General features: G+C 32.2%; 3 protein-coding genes across 4 annotated transcripts; 1 reads left to right on the top strand and 2 right to left on the bottom strand.

Moving 5' to 3' along the window:
- Positions 1–1,315: 1,315 nt before the first annotated feature.
- On the top strand, positions 1,316–4,683 carry LOC11433876 (uncharacterized). Its single transcript, XM_003593445.4, has 2 exons — positions 1,316–1,958; positions 4,306–4,683. The coding sequence occupies exons 1-2, from the start codon at positions 1,629–1,631 to the stop codon at positions 4,489–4,491; spliced, it is 516 nt and encodes a 171-aa protein (XP_003593493.1). The 5' UTR covers positions 1,316–1,628; the 3' UTR covers positions 4,492–4,683.
- A 166-nt stretch (positions 4,684–4,849) lies between these two features.
- On the bottom strand, positions 4,850–8,261 carry LOC11434353 (TMV resistance protein N). Of its 2 annotated transcripts, XM_003593444.4 has the most exons (4): positions 7,627–8,261; positions 6,333–7,440; positions 5,866–6,150; positions 4,850–5,778 (listed from the first exon to the last, which is right to left on the bottom strand). In XM_003593444.4, exons 1-4 carry the CDS (start codon positions 8,139–8,141, stop codon positions 5,131–5,133), a joined length of 2,556 nt encoding a protein of 851 aa, XP_003593492.2. In that variant the 5' UTR covers positions 8,142–8,261; the 3' UTR covers positions 4,850–5,130. The 2 variants fall into 2 exon arrangements, with proteins under 2 accessions (XP_003593492.2, XP_024631673.1); XM_024775905.2 differs by having other exon boundaries at positions 4,850–6,150.
- A 4,089-nt stretch (positions 8,262–12,350) lies between these two features.
- Positions 12,351–13,891, bottom strand: LOC11418851 (uncharacterized). The gene has a single exon (XM_003593442.4). It carries the CDS (start codon positions 13,689–13,691, stop codon positions 12,894–12,896), a length of 798 nt encoding a protein of 265 aa, XP_003593490.1. The 5' UTR covers positions 13,692–13,891; the 3' UTR covers positions 12,351–12,893.
- Positions 13,892–19,135: the final 5,244 nt, after the last annotated feature.

Below are 19,135 nucleotides of genomic sequence, written 5' to 3'. Positions count from 1 at the left end.
AATGTTTTTTTTTTCTTCATATTGCTCTCTATAATATTCTTTTCATTAGATTTATTCCTACCAATAGACTTGTTCATATATGTCATTTATATAATTTTAGCTATGATATTATATATTCTTCCATTGTTTGTAAAAAAAATTAAAAATTGATATCAACTTTCTTATTTAGTCAAATGAGAGACTCATTACTTATCTATCAATATTTGGCGGTGTATTTTAATCAAATCTATAAGTAGCATTTTTTGTAGTTCAACCTACAAAGAAAACATCAATTGTAATGATTTAAACTCATAAAAGAGAGACCAACTCAAAATATAGATTATTAAGTGGAAGAGCCTTACTCTATGTACAAAATTAAGACAATATTAGAGGAGGCATACGTATAACTCAAAATTACAAGCCACACTAAAAAGTAATTATAACACTGCTTCATCTTTATATTTTATGAAGTATCGAAACAGACACGACATCAAACACAACACCAACATCATACAATTTTAAAAAATAAGGTAATTAATCATACATATAACGATGACAGATACATCCCTGTGAGCTTAGCTCAGTTGGAAGGGATATTGCATATTATATGCAGGGGCCGGGGTTCGAACCCCGGATACTCCACTTCTCCACATTTAATTGTGTGAGCTCTAGCCACTAGACTACTTGACAAAAAAAAAAAAAAAACGATGACGGATACTTTCTATTAGAAGTGTCGATGTAATTAATAAAACTAGGGAACAAACAACTCGCATTGGAGATACTCAAGGAAGTGAGTACCATGCAATCCGTGAGCATAAGCTACTAAACTACCCTTTCCATTTTTCAATGTCTAAATGAGCACAAAGTCACCGTTCTTTTTTCTCCCTCTAAACGGTTTACTTCATTTTCAATATTTCAACTGTACTGCAACACAATTTATTTATTTTACCCTTCCCTCGAATATATATATATATATATATATATATATATAAACTCAAGATTATAATAAAAACAAGGATTTTTCTAACATGTGCAAATTTGCACATGTTAAGGATACTAAAGTAGTAAGTTTATATTGGAACTTGTGTATTTTACATTAAATATATATTCTTTTTTATAACAAGTGTGATTTTCAATAAAAAGTTGCTTCTTTTAGTATCCTTAACATGTGCAAATTTGCACATGTTAGAAAAATCCTAAAAACAATAATTGAAAGAAAAAAAAACTATTCCAAAAAGGTACTATTACTCCGTAAAAGCAAAAGATGAAAAAAATTCAACCCTTGTTGTTTTTTCAGTTTTTATCGTTTTCCTCAAAACAGACGACAAACAGGGTCCTATTATCCAAATTCCAAAGTTCCTCTTTTTTTCACCTCCCAACCCACATGCTCTCTCTCTCTCTCAAGAAGCTTTAATAATAGTGTGTTAACCTCAACTTGTTGGTGAAAAATTTCATAGAATAGTTGAAACAGAGTTGCTCTGTTCTGTGAACTAGAAGATCAAGAAGAAGAACAAGAAGGTGGTATTATTGCAGTGTTAATTGTGATTGATATCAAAGGTGAACACTGAAGAGTGAAGAGAATCATAATTATTATGGTAAGAGAAGAAGGGTAAAACTGGAAAAGGTGAAAAAAGAGCAAAGGAACAGTGATGGTAATGGTACTCGGAACAGAGGAGCATGTTGTTGAGAATGGTTGGAGTCCAATAGGGGCCCCACTAAATGTACAAAGAGATGATCATCAACAACAACCACAACAACAACATTGGAGTAACAACAACAGCAACAACTTTGATAGTTCTGTTAATGCTGTCTCCTTTGGTTTTGTTGCTACTGCTGTTCTTATTTCAATGTTCTTACTCATGGCCATTTTTGAAAGGTTTCTTGCACCTTCTTCACAAGCTTTGTTTCCTAATCTTCGCCGGAACCGTCGTGCCGTTGAGTCTCCGATCAGAAAACTTGGTCACCACCAATCACCTAAAGTGAGTATTATTTTTTATTTATTTTTAAAAAATATGTTTTTTATGTTTCTTGAGATTTTTGTAATGTGACTTTCCTAAACAATGATGATTATTTATTTATCTGACAAAAATGTTTTGTTGTTTGTTTCTATAGGTTGCTTTTACTTCTCATCTTATTAATTGTTTTTCCATGTTTTGTTATGTTTTCTTTTTTCTGATGAATTCCTCTGTCATGTCTAATTAAGAAAGTTTCACTGTTCTCATTCATCACAGTTATTTCTTCTTTCTTGATCTCTTTTCTTAAAGCCTTTAATGTGTATTTTACTGTTCCATTATTTTAAGGATGTGTGTTCTTCTTTGATCCTTGAATTTGTCAAACTTTCATACTAGTATGCTTAAGCTTTTCTTCATTTTGGTAAAGAGATGCAATAGTAACTTAATGTGTTGTAGATTCTATTCATGATTATTCATCAATTCCCAATTGGTTGATGGAAGAAGTTAAAACTTAAAAACCTTGTCAATTGTCAAATCTGAATTTAGTATCTGACCAACTTTTTTTATTTGTCATGATTATTTGAACCTAAAAATAAAAACTCTATCATAAATAACCCCACCTAATTTCCATTTCATTTCCCCTGCATTCATTTAGGTCATTTTAGGATAAACACCTTATTTTGCGGCTTATAGCATAAACACTTGTATGATACGCCGCACGCGTTTAATGTTTTCGTGTAATTTATAAGTTGTTTTCATAATATATCCCGGAGAGTTTATAGAAATAAGCTGAATGAAAACATCTCATGGACATGTCTTGAAATGTTTTCGTAAATTCTCTCAAATAATGTCACAAATGTTTATGTTGATACATAAGTTTAAATAAGTCAATCCAAAGAGGTCGTACGAATGAACTATGTGGTCTTCTGATTTTTATGTAGAGATCACATGGTACTCTCTCTATACATTTCTTCTGCTGAAAGTTTGGTCCCTAACCTTGAGTCTTTGTATTGTACTTAAAAAATTCATCTATGTGGAAGTTAAGACCCACACATTGTCCTTGATGTTCATGTGCTTCCTTACATCACCTCAAATCTCCAAGGATACCGTACAAGGACATTTTAATCTTATTTTATGCTCTTTCTTATCCTTTCTTCATGGCCAATACTTTTTTATATTTATTTTAGACTTAGTTTTTAATGTACTATTATGTATTGTATGATGAGTTAGTACCATGCAACAATTGTGATGTCTACATTGTGCCATTTCTTTGGAGGAACATAAAAGGCCCACCCACTTATTCAGCTTAGAGGACACTATTTGATTGAGACATTGTCTCTTGAATTGTTTCTCTCAACTTTAACAAATGTAGTAATGATTCCTCTAGTATTAGCAATGCAGCAATGATACTTTGAATACTAATCCCCACTAATCTAATTATAGAGAATTTAATAATGTATATGTTTGGCATTTTTATCACGTTAATGGAATTGAGAATATGGGATTAGAGAACATGCTTTTGCACTTGGCTTTCACTTTGGATTTTCTTTTTATTGTTTATGATAATGATAGATTACCATTCCCCACTCAGACACCTCATGTGAGGAAATTATTATTTTTAACAAAGTTTTCTGATAGAAAAATCAGTTTCTCATTGCAGCTACGATTAAGTCCCACATTTGATCAGATATTGTTTCAAAATGTCTTTATATAAGTATGAAGTATCATTAAGGATAAAAATATAGATCCTCATTCTTGAACAATTGTAATACCAAGTGAACCAAAATCTACATTTCATGTTAAGCATATATTTTCCTTTGTCATTATCTTGAGAAGGAAGTGATTTCAAGCTTATCAACTTCAATACTCAAGTGTTAAAAATGTACAACAAGGATTTCCAATGATTTTATACATGTTCTATTGTTCTATATATACTAACATATACTTTTTAAATCCAAAGCCAACTATTATGCTTCTATTACTTTGTTTTCTGTGGATCCATGCTTTATTTTTGTGTGTATATCTAGGTGGACATATTTAATGTCCTTTATATAATATACTATATATCTACATTAAAAGTCAAATATTTGATAAGATGTTGGGCAATGTTGGTGCCTTATCTAACATGTCCTGACTTAAGGAAAAGTTAAATTGAAATGTTTGGTAGTGTTGAATATGTTGTTTCAGTTTTTATTTATCTGATTTAATGCACAAGTGAGATCCACTGGAAAAAGATTCCTTGTACCTTATGAATCTTGTATTTTAAACTTCAATGACTATCATCATGTCCTATGTGGTCTTGGTCTAAAATATTAAATGTGTCATTTATTTCAGCATTGTTAGATGCCAGAATTTGATTAAATTTTTTATGCAGATGAATATTTTTACTAGCTGGGTTTCGGTTTTAATGCCTGGAGATGAGATTCCTACATTCATTGCTCACCCTGCGCCGATACCGTGTTGTCCGGAACGAATTTCATGGCCTTCCCATCAGCATACAACATTGTCTTGTTCCACTTCCAATGTCCTGCCTAGTAATAATAATATCAACCAAGTATGAATGAGAGAATTGAATATGACAATGTTGTGCAATATCTAATCAATGAGTTGATGGATATACTGTCTTTGAGGTTTATCATTCATCAAATTTTATCCTATGAGCTCTATTTATAGCTTATATCTTGAATGTATATATCTTGAATGTATTGTGATCTTCTAGTATGTATGTAAGCTTTCTTCTAGTATTTTGTCATCTTGTTTTAATTTTATAATTTCTTGAAATTATTGAACAAGAAAATTATGTGATGAGTTAAGGAGTTGAGTGGTAAAGAGGTCCAAGGATCAAACCATGTTCTCATCATGATACCAACAATATTAATACCTACCATTTGAAAAAAATAAATAAAGAAATGTGATGATTTTGTAATTAAAATATGAATAGCACATCCAAAACAACTTGTTATACAGCAAAGATAATTTGATAGAATTCTCCTGTCTTAAGAATAAAATTCAAGGATCAAAATTATCATATAATCACATAACCAAACTCAAAATAGTTCTGGTACTTGTTTTCTATTGTTCCATTTATGCAAAGGAGATGAAAAACAAATAGGGGAACTAAAACTACTTCCAGTGCTGCCAAATACAAGAAACACAAAACCTGATTCAGTAGCATGCTTCTACACGAGAACTCAAAGATTCACAATTTAATGCAAACAAGATTGAGGATTCTTAAAGAGCCATGTTCTTCGATGCATTCTGGAAGAATTGTGAAATTATTCTTTGATAAGTGTAAATATGTCACATTAGTAAACCACCTCAGAACTATTGGAAGAGATTCATCTGTTAGGTTACAATTTGTTAGCACAATAACTTGTACATTTGAGGACAACATGGAACTTGGTTTATCACTTTGTTTTGGCATCATGAGAGTGCTACATGGAAACCTAAGAAAAATTCCATGTCCATCTAGTATTAAGTATTGAATCCCAATGAGATTTTGAAATGAATCTGGCAATTCATCTATGGAAGTTTCTTCCAAATCAATTCCTACTATGTTTTCCATCTTTACTAATATTTCTGGAAATTTCTTAAGCCTATAACAATATGAAAGTTCAAGTAGTTCAAGAGATGTCAATTGAATTGGTGGAAAACTCTTGAGATTACTACAACCTTCAGCTTTCAAGATTTTAAGTTTTTTCAGGCACCCAACAGAATCATGAATTGTGAGTAAATTCCTACACCATCTAAATGAAAATTCTTCTAAATTTTGGAGACTAGATACATCACTTATTTCTGTTAACCTGTAACACTTGTCTAAATGTAAAACTTTCATACCCAAGAACATCTGCAAAAAAGATAAACCAAAACGGAAAAAGTGAATAGTCAGAAGGTAATATATTTGTATACACGACGAGGAAAATGAAATCATTACCCTTTCCTTCAAAGAGTTAGCCAACTTAAATGATGTAAGGCTACTGTTGGGTAACTTGCATATGGAAAGATTGTTTGGAAGAAAATCAGATGGTATATCCTTTAAACCATGCCATTCCAGTACTTTTAAACTATTAGGAAGATGTACAAGAGGTTTGGAAAAGGAACTAGTTTTAACAATAAGTGTTTTGAGGTTTTTCATCTTCTTGAATTCATCTCCTTTCCACTCTACAATTGCTTGAGGTAGTGGAAAATCCAAATGTATGATTTCAATTTGACTTGTTCCCTACAAAAAGGACAAATCAACCAAAACACATGTATGTGTTACAACTTTACACACTTCATATAGGAAATTTTCATGTCATAAAAGGGAAGAAAATCTCCAACATGATCATTAGTAGCACTAATATTTAGGAGAGCTAAATCAAGGTTAAACATAAAAAGAAAAAAATATGTATATTGTCTTACTGAATTTTCTTCAATGGCCTGAAATATATCTTCATGGAACCACAACCTGCTACGTTTTCCAGGCTCTCTTACTGATTCCTGTCTTACAATTTCTTTACCCATGTCTTCTATCAAGTCATGCATTGTGACACTGTAATTCCACCGACAAATCCTTAATAGAGTTTTTTTAACCAAAACTCCAATATGATATTTCATGCATTGACCGTAATGATCAGAAAGCATATCTTCCATCTGTTTTAGGTTATACCCTTTAAAGCAACAAGCAATGTCGAGAAAAACACTTTGCTCGTCTTCCTCCAAAGCATCAAAACTCACTTTAAGTATCTTCTGAATCTCTTTATTAGGAATCCTTTCATATCGATCCAACAAAGAATTCCACTCTTTTATATTCTTTCCAAACAAGTTGGAACCTAATACTTCTAATGCCAATGGAAGGCCAGAAGCATAATTTACTGCGCGGTTTAGAACGTGCTCATAACTTGAATTAACTTGCTTACTTTTAAAAGCCTTCCATGTAAGCAATTCAAGTGCTTCTTCCTTATTTAACTCATCTATTTCATATGTTAGTTCAATCCCATGACTTGATAACAAGTGTTTGTCTCGAGTGGTAATGATCACCCTACTACCAACACTAAACCAATCAAGCCCTCCAGCTAAGACTTGCACCTGCTTCAATTCGTTAACGTCATCAAGAACCAATAGAACCTTTTTCCGGTGTAGCCTTTGCTTTATGATTGGAATTCCCTCACTACTATCTCCTAACTTAATGTCCAATCCAACAGTTTTGGAAAGAAAATCCTTTTGGAGATGCTCTAGACCATGTTTTGCTGAATTTTCTCTCACATTGTGAAGAAAACATACACATTCAAATTGATTAGCAATGAAATTATAAACTGCTCTTGCAAGAGTTGTCTTACCCATTCCTCCAAGTCCATAGATACCTATCATCTTGACTTCATAATTAGATGCAACTTCTAGAAGTGAATTTACTTTAAGGACTCGAGACTGCATGCCAACCGGGTAATCGACAACATGTAAAGGAGCACGATTTATCTTGTTGGATACATTTTTGACTATATCCCCTATAAACTTGTATTGATATTCATTCCTGCCCAATCATATAAGTTTTTGTAAATATAAGACATTCAATGTATTGATAATTATACTTTTTATTATTACAAATCAAATTCATTCTTTTTGACATGCAAATAACTAATATTTATTCAAGAATAAAAAAATTGTATTTCCTAGGATATAAACTAAAATGAATGCAGAATCGGAGTGATGTGGGTACCTAGGATTAAAATGGTGGCCGGACAAGTTAGCTGCTTGGTTAAGAGCCATCTTCCATTTATGCAACCTCTTCATGTTGTAGTTGTATTTTTCTTTGTTATTTTGGAACCTCTTCTCATGCCTAGCTATGGCTTTGCCATAACTCCCAGTCTGATGTCGCACGTGGGAAGGTTCCACATCATAGAAAATAGGTAAAATTTTGCGACCCTTCTCTTGGTCGAAGCAATGAATGATGTGGACAAGTTCGTCCAAACAAAATATAGAAGAAGCATAGTTGATAGAGAAGACCGGAATAAAAATCATGGACTCTTCGATGGCCTTGACAAGTGATTGTGTGATTTCATCACCTCCATGAAGCTCCCTATCATCAATGAAGGTGCAGAATCCACCGTCACTTAAAGCTCTATAGAGATTTCCAGTAAAACCATAGCGAGTGTCAGTGCCCCTAAAACTCAAGAATACGTCATAGGTGAATCCATAAGAGAAGGAAAAGAAAGATGATCGAGGCATAGCCATGAGAATGGAAAAGAAATGGAAGAAGAGTACGAGAAGTTTGAGTTTGAATGAGTGTCTAGGGTCAACTTAATAGTTTAACTAATGGATATACTCAGACATTTAATAGTAAGAACTCAGAAATTTAACAATAACTGGAAATATAATGGAAATTTGGTTCGTAAGATGGCATGCTTAACTTAATAAAGTCAACAAAGTTATTCTAATTTCAAATTGTCAAAGATGGCATGCTTTGGTTAGCAGATAGAATATATGTAACAAAATTGAAATCTAAATTTAAGTTATTATTATATACTACTTGTTATGATTTTTCAACAGATATGGCTTGGTTCATGCAGTACATGCACCAGTTGGAACCTCCTATTGCAATCTTGATTTCTCCACTCATTTTATCAACCTACCACCCTAGAGATAACTAAGCAGACTCTTATCATTTTAGGAATATAAAGGCATAGTCGCACAATTTTCTTAACATGAAGCGAACTATGAATTGGTACTTACTTAACCAGTTCGTGGTACTTTTACGAATTGGTTCACATAAACTCCCATATGTATTAATTCATGGAAACCTACGGATCTGGCCAACCGAGACGACACATGGGTGAAGATCGAAGAAAGATGAGGAAGAGGTTGGATAAGAGATAAAACAGAAAGAACAACCTTTGGTTTAGCAAATACATTTTACAGGAAAACCACTTCGAAGATTAGAGAAAGATAATGTCTCTTGGAAAATAACAACTATAAAAAGGAATACAATAAAAATATTCTGTAAAGTGAACACTAGTTTGTTATGGTGGGTTACTATAATTTTTCACAATATTAAGATAGCTTACTATACTTAATTAGGTAGTACTTGTAGTACAAATCTACGCATACTGAATCTCTATATACATCCATACGTACCAAATTCTTCTAGTGTCGCGTATAGCGAACCCGTACCCATATTGCGTACTATCACGGATTAGGTGTGTTGAAATTTGACTCAAAATTGGTATTGAAGAATCTGTGAAATCGTGGCACGATTTCGTGCTGAGCAGCATGAGTGAGTCTCTGGAAATATCATGGCACGTGTGCATGAAATCGTGGCACGATAGTTGGATAATGGTTAGTTCGAACTACGTACAAACTTGCAATCGTGGCATGATTCCTCCAGATCTGAACTATATATAAGGCTTCATTCTTCACTTTTTTGAGTGAGCTTCAAGGGAGAGAAATCTGAGAAATCAAATGAGGTAACTTTAGGGTTGAGTATCGTTGATGAGAGATTCTCTTGGGTTGGAAAACATTTGTAAACACCTTGGATAGTGAGATTTCATTATAGGACGGATCAAAAAACTTCCTTTAGCGTTTTCTCTTAGGGTTCATTGTGAGTGTGAGTGAATTGAAAAATGAGAAGAAATCGGAATTTGTTCTTGTGAGGTTTTAAGCTAATTTCTTATAACCTCTTTTATCATTCTCATCATAGTAGATCGAAGTGATGCTCTCTCCTCCATAGTAGGTCATTTTGGACGGAAATGAGTAAACAATGTTGATGTGTTTTTTCCCTCTCTTATTTCTTATCTTTTTTGCTTTGAATATGTTTGTAGTGTTGCTTCACACTTAGATCTAGATCTATTTGTTGTTGTTGTTTCTTGTGATTACTTTGCTAATTGATTACTACTTTTTCTCAACACATCTAAGTTTATTAGTGTATTTTTTATTGTTGGAATTCACGACAATTGACGCCCACCGTGGGGTAAAGGGGTAAATCGGTAAAGTGTGTATCATGGGTTCAAAGCGGGACATCGAGAAGTTCACTGGAAATTATGATTTTGGGTTATGGAAGGTTAAGATGCAAACAGTTTTGACTCAACAAAAGTGTGTTGAAGTATCAAAGGTGAAGTTGCAATCTCAGCTACCTTGACACAAGTTGAGAAGTTTGAGATTATACACAGGGTAAATAGTGCTTTTTTTTTTTTTGTCTCAGATATAAGGTTTTGAGATATGTCGTGAGAGAAGCTACCGCTGCACCAATGTGGACTAAGTTGGAGTCATTATACTATTGGAACAAAATCTGTTTAGCAATAATAACCCTTAAGAGTTTTGATGATAACAAAGTATTAAAAATTGTCAATTGGATATGCTAATATTTGTTCAAGTGTACATGACTATATAGACAAAAATTTTACATCTTAAAAAGGTCTTGGAAGAACAAATAAAGAGCAAATACATCAACAAAAAGGGAAGCTTAAAGCTTATGAAGAAAACTGCTCCTGAAGTGATGACGTCATTAGAAGCAAGTTCATCAGAAGCTGGGAATCACTAGAAGCTGGAGTTCATTAGGAGATGGAACTTAAAGCTTCAAAAGTTGTTTAAAGAATTCAAACTTGTCTGAAGATTGCAGAAGACTGAAAAAGTATAACAACGGCTAATTTGGAAGGCATTGGATGCTTATTCTTCAAAGAGCGTTGATATAGTACGTTTGTACGAAGTGTACAACCACTATCTCCACTACTATGTTCAGTCCTACGATGTACCACACAGACAGTAGTACAACACTGAACGTAGATATTAAATGATAATATTATAAATTAGAAGTGACCAAAGATAAATACATATCCTTTCAAAAAAAAATATAAAGACATATGTTCTTAAAAAAAAGTATGAATAAATATGTTGGTGTTTAAGCCAGTCCAACACAATGAGACCTAAAGAGATCTCCAAAGTGAAAGTGATTTTGTTTTATAGTCTAATAACTTATATAATTTACCTTATCACTATTATAAACAAATATTTTTATTTTGATGTTGATTGAATAGCTAATATATCAAAAGTATGTTATAAATCATATGCATCAATTATTCAAAAATCTAAAAAAAATTATTGCTTATACATGTGTCAGTTCATTTTTTTTCGGATGAAGATCATAATCATATTCTATCGCGACAAAAATTAAGTTTCAAGATGTAGACAAAAATGAAAGAAAAGATGGGTATCGAGCACATTATACAAAATAGAAAAGAAATCTAAACAATTAAGGTTCTTTGATGGTTGGAAATCTTTTTCCTTTGATAAAACTTTTATTTTGAGACATCAAACTCTTTTTTCGGATTGTTTGTTTGACTCCTTGATCAATTTTGTTGGTGTCAAGCACCAAGACGTTTTTTTTTTATCGAACACCCCTTCAATAAGTATTAGTGCTAAATAAGTTTGTTCTCTTTATTACTTCAATAAGTATTAGTGCTAAAAAAGTTTTGTTGGTTACGATGATAAAGACTAGAAAAAGAAGAAAAGAAAAAAAAAAAAACAGAAGATAAAGAGCACGCTAACTCCTCCCTAAAGAACAAAGTGTTAGAGACATCGCTACTTAGGACTTGGGAGATTTACAAGACCATCAGAAGGGGAAATCATGAAGAAGAAGTTCAACATCAGAAGAAGCTCCAAGTTTTGCCATATAATCTGCACATTGATTCTCCTCTCTAAAAGTGTGAGAAACTGCCCTTAAATTAGATTGTACTTACAAAGTTACACTAGAAATGACTATATAATCTTTTTTACTATGGAAAACTTACTAAATGGTGTAAATTGTAATAAATCTGACCATTTAGGCAAGAAACAAATTTACTTAAGAGGCACAATCTATCTCAGAAAGAACCACTAACTAATAGTATAATAGAAAAAATTGTATTTGAATTGAAGTCGAACACAAATAGAAAGAGTGAAATGTAGAATCAAATGCACGAATTTCAAACGGTCCCTAACTTTACATAAAACCAGCAAACTAGGGAAATGGATTCTTAAGTGAAAGTCTTTCAATTTTTCTCAATTGTTACATCAAAACCATTAAACACGAGTGAGAAAAAGAGACATAAAATCAGAGAGAGAAGAGGATATTGAGTTCATAGATGAGATGTAGCTATTAGTCCTTAAAACTAAAAATATTTCAAAACAGTGATCGACTCAGCAAATAATTTGAATCCTTACTTTTAACCTTTTCTCCTTTAATCAACCCTTAATCCACTTACTTTGCATCTCCATAATTTGACTTTGCTTTGTAACTGTCCAACTAATCCAGCATTGATGCTCATATCAATTACACCTCATTTGTCCCATATTGATTAACCATTAACACTATTACATACATATTGATTTGCCATAGGTTACTAAAATAGCCTTGTACAACCAATTTACACAGCTTATAATAATAAAATAGCTGAATAGTACTAACATTTATTATACAATTTGTCTTTATTATCATCATCTCATATTCTCATATCAGTTGAATTGAATCTTTCACTGTCACAGTACCTTATGTAAATAATTTGGTTCAGACTGAATCATAAATGGCAGAGACGCAATCTTTCCTAACAAGCCAAATCAGTGCAGTGGAAGAAATCCACTGGCACAGAAGAAAAAGATATCTGCACTGCAAACATCAATTTTCACCACTTTGCATTTACGTTTTCTACTATCCAAATGGTTATGTTTAGAAATTGTAACAAACCAGCCACTCTCTCTCTACCTCCTATAACTTAGTCACTAATATTGACTTTTGACTTTCATATATCACTATTAATTAATTAACTAAACAAAGTACATAATAATTTATGAATTGTAACTAATTCATAATAGTATTAACCAGCTACTATCATTATGTAATGTCTAACTCAAGTGAAAATGTCGAAATTGTTAAGTCGTACACCTTGATCATCTGACTCGAATCAGAAGCCTCGCAATCCTGTGTGTGAGTTTGATGTTTAGTAGCGAATTAACGAACTAAAGAAAGATGAAGCATTCCAATGACACAAGTGGATTTTCCAGTGATTCATCATTAGCTGTAGATGGCCATTTACTCTCCATTTTCCGGCCACCGTTTTCCGGCACGGCAGTTCTTCCCTTTCCCGGCGATTGGTTTGTTTTTCTTGCAGATAAGCTCCGACCCACGACAGATCTCGTTGAACCATTGTCGGTACGAGTAGCCGGCGACCTAGATCGCCGGCCGGAAACTTCGCCGGCGTCTCTCCGGTGAGGCTGATTCTTAATTCCCCCATTTCCCATTTGATCTCTCCTCTGAACAATCCTCGACGACCCAATATTCCTCTTCGCCGGAGACTGCTCCAACCTTCTCGCCGGCGACTTCCTCGCCGGAGACTCTCTTCTCTCACCGGAAAAGGAACCATTTTTGCGCATTTTCGCGGGAGATCCATTGACCCTTTTGCAAGATTCTTCTTCCTCTTCTCTCTTATCAGTGAAAGTGATTGTAGAAACACTTTCACTCAAGCTACAAACCTCAGAAACTTCAGAGATCTCATCAACTTTATAGAACGGTTTTTCAACCTTATTCTCTCTATCAAATTTCTCAAAACACTTTGGTTTTTCAACTTCATATCTGAACCTTTCATTTGGTTTCTTCCACTTGGGTGTTTCTGACAACACTTCCTTAACTGTTTCTTCTTCAACAGGAACACAAGGTGGTGCTCTGTTTTCAGAACCTTTCACTTGTGAAATGCTAGATCTTGATGGTTGAAAATCATTGTGTGATGAAGATCTGTTACTACTAGCACAACAACCCATTTTGTGTTGGTAAAACTATATCCTATGTTATTGTTTTTATTGAAAACATAGATATCAACGTAGGTTGTGAAAATTTGGTTGGTGTGTCATGGGAAAAGGTAGTTTTTTCTACTAAAGAAGTTTACACTATAGAGTCTCGAAGTTGAATAAGAAGAGGAAATGAGAGATGAGATATAAAAAGCAACAAATGGTAGTTAAAAATTGGACAGGTCAATGGATGGGAGGTATTTATTGTAAGATCTCTATTACTACAGTCACACAAGTACTGCTGCTTAAATTTATGTTTGGTTCTTCGTCTACAAAAAATGATTTTGAATTAATTGATTCCTCGCAAAAGTGACTTGGATATGCTTAAATTAGATATTATAACTAAATAATAAAATAGTGATGTAGAACGGAAGCAATGATTAACAAACACTAATAGAAAAGTTGCAAGCGATAAACTTGTTAAAAATGGGTTTTCAGAATTCACCTGAATAGTGAAGAGTTTTCGATAATTTTATTGAATGAAAAACTGGATATTACGCTATGAATGTTTAGTTTAAATACTAAGGAAATAACAAACCTTAATAAGCCGAAAATAACAAATTGAAACAAAAGCAAAAAATAATAAAGTTGTGGTGAAATAATAAAAATGCGGTATTAGATCTTCAAATGACTTCGAAGGGCTAACTTCACCCCTACGCCATGGGGAAGCAACGCTTTATGCTCGTGAGCGAATTCCCTTTTCGAAAAGGTTTAATTCGAGTCAATTCGACACAAAATACTAAATCTACACCATTTTTATTGAGTCTTTCTTACGCGTCACTACATCTTCGATACGTGCAGCTATTTTGCCTGCATCAATTAAATATGTAGAATCACTTTTAACCCTTCAAAATTGAAATAAAAAATATGCTAAAAAATAAAATTAGATATTATAACTAAATTTTCATTTTGGAAAATTCTAAATTTTGGTAGGGTTGCCTTTCTAGTTATACATGGAAAAGTATTTTAAGTTTTATGAGTTTCTTTTTAATCATGGTTGCATTTAGAGAGCGAGGATTGTTCACTTCCTTAACATTTGAGAGGATAACTATTAACTAGCTTTCGATATAAAATGGGGGATTGGATCCTCTCCTGTAACGGGAGAGTCCGGTGTAATCCAAGCCATTGAATAATAAATAAATGTGAGGAATTAAATGTTAAAATGAAGAGAGATAGATAATGTACTTAATGGTTTAGATTTTAAACGGGAGAAAATTTTCACAGGAGGTCTTCAAAGTATCCCTAAACTGAGTTTTTTCAAGTGCCGCTTCTCGTCCTTCTAGACCTTCGGATTCGAAACACTAAGTAAATGACACTTTTATGTTTTTTAAAGCCAAACAAATTTTACAAGTAGGTAAATACTAAAAAGTGTCATTAAATAATATATATTTTTGAAATAATTAAATAATATATATTTTTGAAATAATTAAATAATAGATATTTTAATGAGTATATGTCTAAATGATTTTGATTTGGTGTTGTGTCTATATAATTATTTCACATGCATTCAAGTTCAACACATAGAAATTTTAAAAAATAACTTTTTCTTCATAAAATTTACCAATTATTTCCATTTTTAAATCCTTAACAAACGTTCTAAAAGGGCTTGTTAGCAAGACCCTTGCAAGTATCTCTCATACTTAGATTCAGTTCTATGTTTGACTTTTAATGTTATTCCATGCCTAGAGTGAGAAGGGATGAAAGAGATAAATGATGGATGTGATAAATAGATTATGAGAAATGATATTTTTATATGTTATTTTTGAATTTTTGTGACAGCTCTCATATTTTTATTGTTTTTTTACTCTCTCATGTTTATGCTTATCCATAAAGGTAAGATTGTGGATCCTTTTTTGTGCTTAGTGTAGGATGGCAGGGGATGGGTGCTGATCATATTTTTTAAGATTACATTTTGGAGAAATATGGTTTGTTTCATTTTCCTTTGGGTATTGATTTAAGGATTAATCTAATGCTTTCATTACTTGGTCTTCTCATGTTGTTGTTCACCCTTCATTATAGGAGACTATCGATGAGAGAGTCTAAAAATATTTGAGTATAATCGAAAAGCATGATTTAATGTTGAAATCTAAGTGTGTGTTTGTTTTTTCCCGAAGGAGTTGAAACTCAAGTGTTGTTAGCAGTTAGCTCTTTCTCAAATTCTCATTTCTCCTTCTACTTGGACGCCTCCTCTTTATAGGCCTTGAAATACGATTAATTGTATGTGTCTTTTAACACGCTTGCTTTTGTTATTTATTTTTTAGTCATTTGCGGGTCTTAGTATGTGTTTGTTTTCACGTCCAAATGTACAACAAACGTGCGTTCATGTGATGCTATATTTTGTAGCTTCTTGATTTTCACGGTAAAATTGCCTTGAGACGCGAGAATTTCGCTTTAAACGCAGATCCACACAATGCATTATTTTATGATCACAAACCCTACTGCTTTTGGATGAGACACTTGAAAGGTTTAGAGAATTTAGAATGTTAGATGATTCAAATGATTCAATTGAATTTCCTTCATTTCTAAATATTTTTGTGTGGATAAAGTAATAAAAAAAATTCATTGTGAATATTTTTGGGTTGCTTTTATAAATTTTAAAAGTTTTAGGTCAAATTTAAATTTGGAGAATAGTGACCAATTCCCAAAATTTAAAGGGACCAATTTTTATTTTTTTAAAATAGGGGTCAATTTGCAATTTTTTGCAAATTTATAGGGGCCAACTTGAAAATATGGGTATCAACTTGCAAAATTTGAAGAAAAAAATAAAATAACTAATTTGTCATTCACAAGAGATTTCAAATTTCTAGTTTTCGTGGCATTTGAAATTCTTTTAATTTAGCGAGCTTGGATAAATTAATTCATAAACTCTTGCATAGAAGAATGTGAACATCCACAAAAAATTACATTATCTCAAAACATTTTTTCATCCGAACATACTCTTTTAGGTATTTTGGTGAAATAATCTTTTGAGGTGATGTATGTATATTGAAGATGTTTTTTTTACCAAAAAATATATATATATTGAAGATGTTTTTCTTTTTTCAAACACCTTTTAGTTTTAGAATTTTGGTACTTCGAATTTGTGAGCAAATTTTCTTTAAAAACGCATAAAACGGCTTCAAAATCTTCTTCGTTTTGAATTCCATTTGTTGTGGTGTGACCTTAGTAAATTGAGAATCAACACATTTAGTATCATTCTTCAATCAATTAAAATCGTTCTATATATTGTACCCAAAAAAAAAAAAAATCGTTCTATATAATCGATTTTATTTCCTTTTTTTTTCTCTCCATAGAATTTGTAAAATCTCTTACTATACCCCTAAATAGTTGTTTAAATTGTGCTAAATAATTTATATGTTGAATGTATATTTATTAATTCATTGATTAGATTTTTTTTAACGATTGAAGTATTTTAGTTGTGATATAAGTAGACAAAGAAAGAAGGGATTTCTCCCTCTCCAACAAGTGAGCCTTAGTTTTTTCTCTCTAAGTTTTCTCTTACGATTTCTTCATTGAGGGGTGGTTTTGGGTCAATTCTTGACCTGAAATCACTCATTTTCATCTTTTTCTTTTTATTTCAATCTAAATAAGTGATTTTCACATAGATCTAGGTTTTTTTTTTGTGATTTCATCATCTAAGTGTGGTGGCTTGTTGTTCGTCGTTTTGTGGGGCGTTGTTTGATTTTCCGTCTTCGTGCGGTGTTCATTTGATTCATATTGAAAGATCGATTATTCAATCAAAGATTTGGGCGTCAACGTTGCAGATCCGGAGGTCATGGATATTCCGGTCACTTTAATTTTACTATATATTCCCTTCGGTCCTTATTATAAGAAGAAAAACCAAAAAACATCAAAATCAATGCAACTATTAATTAGTATAACTTTTTGAATATTTTTACAAATATACCCTTATAAAAAGTTGTGAAGCCTTAAATACACCTATTAATATTAAAAACAAAAACATTAAATAAGGGGTAGAAAAGTCTTTTAGGCAATAACTACACCTTAAAAGTTGTGATATTTTCTTATAATTTGGACCAAAGATTTTTTTGAAAATTTTCTTATATATAGGAACGGAGGGAGTATTTTTGTAGGCATTATGTCTTTATATGGTATTAACTTGGATGCTGTGAATTTTCTTAAATAAGTGATTTTCACATAGATCTAGGTTTTTTTTTTTTGTGATTTCATCATCTAAGTGTGGTGGCTTGTTGTTCGTCGTTTTGTGGGGCGTTGTTTGATTTTCCGTCTTCGTGCGGTGTTCATTTGATTCATATTGAAAGATCGATTATTCAATCAAAGATTTGGGCGTCAACGTTGCAGATCCGGAGGTCATGGATATTCCGGTCACTTTAATTTTACTATATATTCCCTTCGGTCCTTATTATAAAAAGAAAAACCAAAAAACATCAAAATCAATGCAACTATTAATTAGTATAACTTTTTGAATATTTTTACAAATATACCCTTATAAAAAGTTGTGAAGCCTTAAATACACCTATTAATATTAAAAACAAAAACATTAAATAAGGGGTAGAAAAGTCTTTTAGGCAATAACTACACCTTAAAAGTTGTGATATTTTCTTATAATTTGGACCAAAGATTTTTTTGAAAATTTTCTTATATATAGGAACGGAGGGAGTATTTTTGTAGGCATTATGCCTTTATATGGTATTAACTTGGATGCTGTGAATTTTCTTAAATAAGTGATTTTCACATAGATCTAGGTTTTTTTTTTTTGTGATTTCATCATCTAAGTGTGGTGGCTTGTTGTTCGTCGTTTTGTGGGGCGTTGTTTGATTTTCCGTCTTCGTGCGGTGTTCATTTGATTCATATTGAAAGATCGATTATTCAATCAAAGATTTGGGCGTCAACGTTGCAGATCCGGAGGTCATGGATATTCCGGTCACTTTAATTTTACTATATATTCCCTTCGGTCCTTATTATAAAAAGAAAAACCAAAAAACATCAAAATCAATGCAACTATTAATTAGTATAACTTTTTGAATATTTTTACAAATATACCCTTATAAAAAGTTGTGAAGCCTTAAATACACCTATTAATATTAAAAACAAAAACATTAAATAAGGGGTAGAAAAGTCTTTTAGGCAATAACTACACCTTAAAAGTTGTGATATTTTCTTATAATTTGGACCAAAGATTTTTTTGAAAATTTTCTTATACATAGGAACAGAGGGAGTATTTTTGTAGGCATTATGCCTTTATATGGTATTAACTTGGATGCTGTGAGTTTGTTTGCAGATTCGTCATTTATATTTTTAGCGGTGTTGAATGATATAATCTCTCGATTTGAATGAATGAATATCATTTTATTTTTGTAAATAAAAATAAGTAAACAAAGAAATAGTTATGAGAAATTACCATATTTAGACCCATTAAGGACCCACAGTCGGTG

This window comes from Medicago truncatula, chromosome 2 (assembly GCF_003473485.1).
Source record: "Medicago truncatula cultivar Jemalong A17 chromosome 2, MtrunA17r5.0-ANR, whole genome shotgun sequence".
Taxonomy (NCBI): domain Eukaryota; kingdom Viridiplantae; phylum Streptophyta; class Magnoliopsida; order Fabales; family Fabaceae; genus Medicago; species Medicago truncatula.
Note: the sequence above shows the minus strand (reverse complement) of the source record. Positions and strands in the feature narration are given on the sequence as shown.

Excerpts from the sequence above, each read along its gene's own strand:
- LOC11433876 (XM_003593445.4), top strand. The coding sequence starts at position 1,629 with ATGGTAATGGTACTCGGAACAGAGGAGCATGTTGTTGAGAATGGTTGG. Across the intron at positions 1,959-4,305 it reads GTCACCACCAATCACCTAAA|ATGAATATTTTTACTAGCTG; the intron begins GTGAGTATTATT and ends TTTTTTATGCAG.
- LOC11434353 (XM_024775905.2), bottom strand. The coding sequence starts at position 8,141 with ATGGCTATGCCTCGATCATCTTTCTTTTCCTTCTCTTATGGATTCACC. Across the intron at positions 7,441-7,626 it reads GGCCACCATTTTAATCCTAG|GAATGAATATCAATACAAGT; the intron begins GTACCCACATCA and ends ATGATTGGGCAG. Across the intron at positions 6,151-6,332 it reads AGGCCATTGAAGAAAATTCA|GGAACAAGTCAAATTGAAAT; the intron begins GTAAGACAATAT and ends TCCTTTTTGTAG.
- LOC11418851 (XM_003593442.4), bottom strand. The coding sequence starts at position 13,691 with ATGGGTTGTTGTGCTAGTAGTAACAGATCTTCATCACACAATGATTTT.